Genomic DNA, 4,972 nt, shown 5'->3' on the forward strand with positions numbered 1-4,972 from the left:
GGAAGCTCCTGGGTATCTCTGTTTCTGCTCCCAAACCAGTGCCTTAGGACCCTAGATCTGAGCAACGTGGAAACTGGGCGTGCCGAGACGCGAGGAAGGGCGCGCGGGAGCCGCGCGGGTTGCCTGGGGTAGGGGGGCCCGGATGGGCCAAGGCCGGGCTGGGCGAGGGAGGTGTGGCCACGGCCGCCGCGCGGCGCCAGGACGTAGGCGGCGCTCCAGGGGCAGACGGAGCCTCATCGGTCGCCGAGCCCAGGCTGCTCGGAGGCGGGACCTGCCGGCGGCCGGCGGGACTGACCTTGGAGGGCTGGAACCTGAACCTGAGCTTTATCCTGAACCTGAGCCCGAGCCTGCTGCAGGTAACTAGTGCGGGTCTCCCCTCGGCTCCCGGCGCCACGTGGGGGCTTTACTCTCTGGGCCTCGGCGGCCCGGTCTGGGGGCTGGCCTTTCCGCCGTTGCCATGTAGGACTCTCTCCACCCCTCTAAACCAACCCCCGCCCCTGGGTGATGCTACCGGGGCCCCGAGGACACAGACGCCCCCAGACCTTCCCACGTTAGTTCGACACTCGGCCCACTCCAGCATAGGGTCCCTGACCATATCCCAGAGGCTGGGACAAGCCCAGAGTTTGTGCCCTTTTCCCTAAGGAAGGGGTGAGGTGGGCGCCGCCGCGGTCGCCGGGGATGGAGAAGGTCCGGTCCTTCCCGCAGTGGGTGAACTGTAAAAAATTGCCCATATTTGGGAGGATATGCAAAGCTAGGGCTGTGGAAATCTGGGGTGAGGCTCCTATACTTTCTTGCTGTGTGTCCTCGGTGAGTCCCTGAACCTCCCTGGTGCCCAGCCTTCTGCCAGAATGGGGGTCATCATCTACCCTGATCGCCCAGGGACTGCAGAAAGGCTTGGCAAATTTCCAGTGAGAAGACGGCCTGCAAACTGTAAGGCATTTTGCTATGTGAGCTGTGATCTTCTTATCTACAAGTGGAGGCCCCGGCAAGGACCCCATATAGGCCCCAAGAGTAGGAATAGCCTTGGTGTGGCTGCAAAGTTTTGCCAGCCTTGGTCTATGACCACCTCTCCTGACTGCTTACCTCGTCCAATCCCTACCCATGGATTGGTGACTCCCCTTTCCCCAGCCTCCTTTTGGTCTCTTCACCCTCAGAGCCAGGCCTGTTGGTGGCAAGGGGGCTCTGTCCCAGTATGTGGCAAAGCCCTGAGCTAAATGGAACCCTGGGGCACCCCTGGCAGACTCTGCTGACTCAGTTCCCCCCAAGGGAGGGCTGTCTTGGTCAGCAATGATTTTTTTTTTTTTCAATTTTTATTTTTTAGTTACAGTCTTGCTCTGTTACCCAGGCTGGAGTGCAGTGGCACAATCACGTTCACTACAGCCTTAACCTCCTGGGCTCAAGTGATTCCCCCACCTCAGCCTCCCAAGCAGCTAGGACTACAGGCATGTACCCCTATGCTTGGCAAATGTATTTTTATTTTTTTGTGGAGACAAGGTTCTCGCTATGGGCCCAGGCTGGTCTCAAAATTCCTGGCCTCAAGCAGTCCTCCCATTTTGGCCTCCCAAAGTGTTGAGATTACCAGCGTGAGCCACCACACCCATCACATTGATTTTTGTGGGGCTGGGAACTTATCTGGAGCCTTGCTTTCCTGATTGAGTTTTTTGTTCCTCTCTCTACCCAGGGGTGGAGGGCGAGGGGCTGGGGGTGAAGGGACAGGCAGGTGCAATTCCATTTTGCTGCTGGGCGGGGCAAGACTCATGAGACATTAAAGGCAGAGAGATTCAAATCCTGGCTGGAGAATAATTGCCTCAACTAATCTGGAAACGTTACACTCTGTTTAATTTTTATTTAACATGTATTAATATGCTGTTTAAGTTTTATAGCAGTAGTTATTTTAACAAAGTCTGCACTACTCAGAGTTGTAGCTTTTCTTATCTGCCGCTTCCTGACTTGCTGCACCTCTGGGAAAGCTGAAAAGGGACACTGAGACCTATGGTTGGGGGACTCTGGGCCAGGTCAATTTCTGAGGCATGACCAGTTCTGATGTTCTGAGTGGAGCTTGCCAGGGTTTTTATATGCAAGACATCATTCAACATAACCCTGTGAGGCATCTCACATATGGGGGAACTGAGGCACAGAGGTGACGTGAAGCAAGCCCCTCTCAGAGAACAACTGTCTCTGAGTACTTTTGATTTCTACTCAAGTCTTAGGTCAATTCTTAGACAGCCTTTGTGGCAATTTCAGTGTTTCCAAGGTGCATCATTCAGTACTATGCATTGAGCCGCTGCTCTGTAGCAGTCATACCTCTAGGCTCGGGGACATAGCAATGAATGAAACAGAAAAATAAGTTCCTGTGCTCATGGAGCTTGGCTTTTATCGGAGTGGGGGGAGACAGACAAGAAACATAAAAGCCTGTAATTCAGTATTTGGGATGTGAGCTGGAGAAACATTAAAGCAGGGTAGAGGGGATAGAGAGTGTTGTGGTGGGAAGAGTTGCAATTTTATAAAGGGTAGTCAGGGAAGGCCTTGAGACAGTGGCTTTTGAGTAGAGACCCAGCAGAGATGAGGGAGTGAGCTGAAGATAGGCAGGATGTGATGGAGTTCATCAGGGCCCTCACAGCTCTTACAGTCCATGTTTTTAGAGGTGACAATCCTTTATCCTGGAATCTTGGAACGTCTGAGCTGGTAGGTCTTTGGGTACCGCCACCTGGCTTCTCCCACCTGTTCACCCTGGTTTCTTTTGCCCCTCTCCGGAGTGATCAGCATGCTGCGCTTCCTGGCACCCCGGCTGCTTTGTCTCCAGGTCAGGACGGCCCGGTACTCCTCGGCAGCAGCCCTCCCAAGCCCCATCCCGAACCCAGACATCCACTACAACCAGCTGTTCATCAACAACGAGTGGCAAGATGCAGTCAGCAAGAAGACCTTCCCGACGGTCAACCCCAGCACTGGAGAGCTCATCGGGCATGTGGCTGAAGGTGACCGGGCTGATGTGGATCGGGCCGTGAAAGCAGCCCGGGAGGCCTTCCGCCTGGGGTCCCCATGGCGCCGGATGGATGCCTCTGAGCGGGGCCGGCTGCTGAACCGCCTGGCAGACCTAGTGGAGCGGGATCGAGTCTACTTGGCCTCACTGGAGACCTTGGACAATGGGAAGCCTTTCCAAGAGTCTTACGCCTTGGACTTGGATGAGGTCATCAAGGTGTACCGGTACTTTGCTGGCTGGGCTGACAAGTGGCACGGCAAGACCATCCCCATGGATGGCGAGCATTTCTGCTTCACCCGGCATGAGCCCGTTGGTGTCTGTGGCCAGATCATCCCGTGGAACTTCCCCTTGGTTATGCAGGGCTGGAAGCTCGCCCCGGCGCTCGCCACAGGCAACACTGTGGTTATGAAGGTAGCAGAGCAGACCCCTCTATCTGCCCTATACTTGGCCTCCCTCATCAAGGAGGCGGGCTTTCCCCCTGGGGTGGTGAACATCATCACAGGCTATGGTCCAACTGCAGGTGCGGCCATCGCGCAGCACATGGATGTGGACAAAGTTGCCTTCACTGGTTCCACTGAGGTGGGCCACCTGATCCAGAAAGCAGCTGGTGATTCCAACCTCAAGAGAGTCACCTTGGAGCTGGGCGGCAAGAGCCCCAGCATCGTGCTGGCTGATGCTGACATGGAGCACGCTGTAGAGCAGTGCCATGAAGCCCTGTTCTTCAACATGGGCCAGTGCTGCTGTGCTGGCTCCCGGACTTTCGTGGAAGAATCCATCTACAATGAGTTTCTCGAGAGAACCGTCGAGAAAGCAAAGCAGAGGAAAGTAGGGAACCCCTTTGAGCTGGACACCCAGCAGGGGCCTCAGGTGGACAAGGAGCAGTTTGAACGAGTCCTAGGCTACATCCAGCTTGGCCAGAAGGAGGGTGCAAAACTCCTCTGTGGCGGAGAGCGTTTCGGGGAGCGTGGTTTCTTCATCAAGCCTACTGTCTTTGGTGGCGTGCAGGATGACATGAGGATTGCCAAAGAGGAGATCTTTGGGCCTGTGCAGCCCCTGTTCAAGTTCAAGAAGATTGAGGAGGTGATTGAGAGGGCCAACAACACCAGGTATGGCCTGGCTGCGGCTGTTTTCACCCGGGACCTGGACAAGGCCATGTACTTCACCCAGGCACTCCAGGCCGGGACTGTGTGGGTAAACACCTACAACATCGTCACCTGCCACACGCCATTTGGAGGGTTTAAGGAATCTGGAAACGGGAGGGAGCTGGGTGAGGATGGGCTTAAGGCCTACACGGAGGTGAAGACGGTCACTATCAAGGTTCCTCAGAAGAACTCTTAAGAGCCGCTGTCACGGAGGCCCAGTCCCAGTCCAGCAATTCCACAACCACCTTGACCAATGATTGCCAAACTTTTTTAAATCCAAGAACACCGTTTATTTGTTCCAAATTAACTCTTAGAAGAAACCCCACAAATAAAGCAATTCAATCAAGACTGTTCTATTTAAAGCAGGGATGGGGACCAGGCTCAGAGTTATACCTATCCGGGCCTCAGCCACAGCCCCCTTGGTGGCCCATAAGTTGCTTCCATGAAATCCTAGGAATCTCTGGAAGACATTAAAAACCAATGATCTAGAAAATGGTTTAGTTCTTCCTGCTGATCCAAGGACTTTCCCATGGCTTCACTTGATGGTTTAGTGGATGAACTCAGCTGAGACACAGGCTTGGAAAGCATTAGGGGTTTTGAACTAGGTGGATTCCAAATCTCGGCCCCACTCTTCATTGGCTTAACCTAAAACCCAGAGGTGCTTTTTCTTTTCCATGTGCCAGTTGCTGGCTGTTTTAGTTACTTGCCCTTCATTTTGCTACTGATTTTCCTTAATTTGAGGGAAGGAGTAGGCAGAGAATATGCTTACATAATTACACCTGTAAAATAAGCCCAAACACTCCAAATGTCCCTCAGCTGATAAGTGGATTAATAAAATGTTTCCATGGAA

The 4,972-nt window shown here is 53.8% G+C and overlaps 1 protein-coding gene across 1 annotated transcript; it reads left to right on the plus strand.

The window, feature by feature from the left end:
* The first annotated feature begins 208 nt into the window (after nt 1–208).
* Nucleotides 209–4,972, plus strand: ALDH1B1 (aldehyde dehydrogenase 1 family member B1). Its single transcript, XM_017543222.2, has 2 exons — nt 209–356; nt 2,755–4,972. The coding sequence occupies exon 2, from the start codon at nt 2,765–2,767 to the stop codon at nt 4,316–4,318; it is 1,554 nt and encodes a 517-aa protein (XP_017398711.1). The 5' UTR covers nt 209–356; nt 2,755–2,764; the 3' UTR covers nt 4,319–4,972.

This window comes from Cebus imitator, unplaced genomic scaffold (assembly GCF_001604975.1).
Source record: "Cebus imitator isolate Cc_AM_T3 unplaced genomic scaffold, Cebus_imitator-1.0 Scaffold149, whole genome shotgun sequence".
NCBI lineage: Eukaryota > Metazoa > Chordata > Mammalia > Primates > Cebidae > Cebus > Cebus imitator.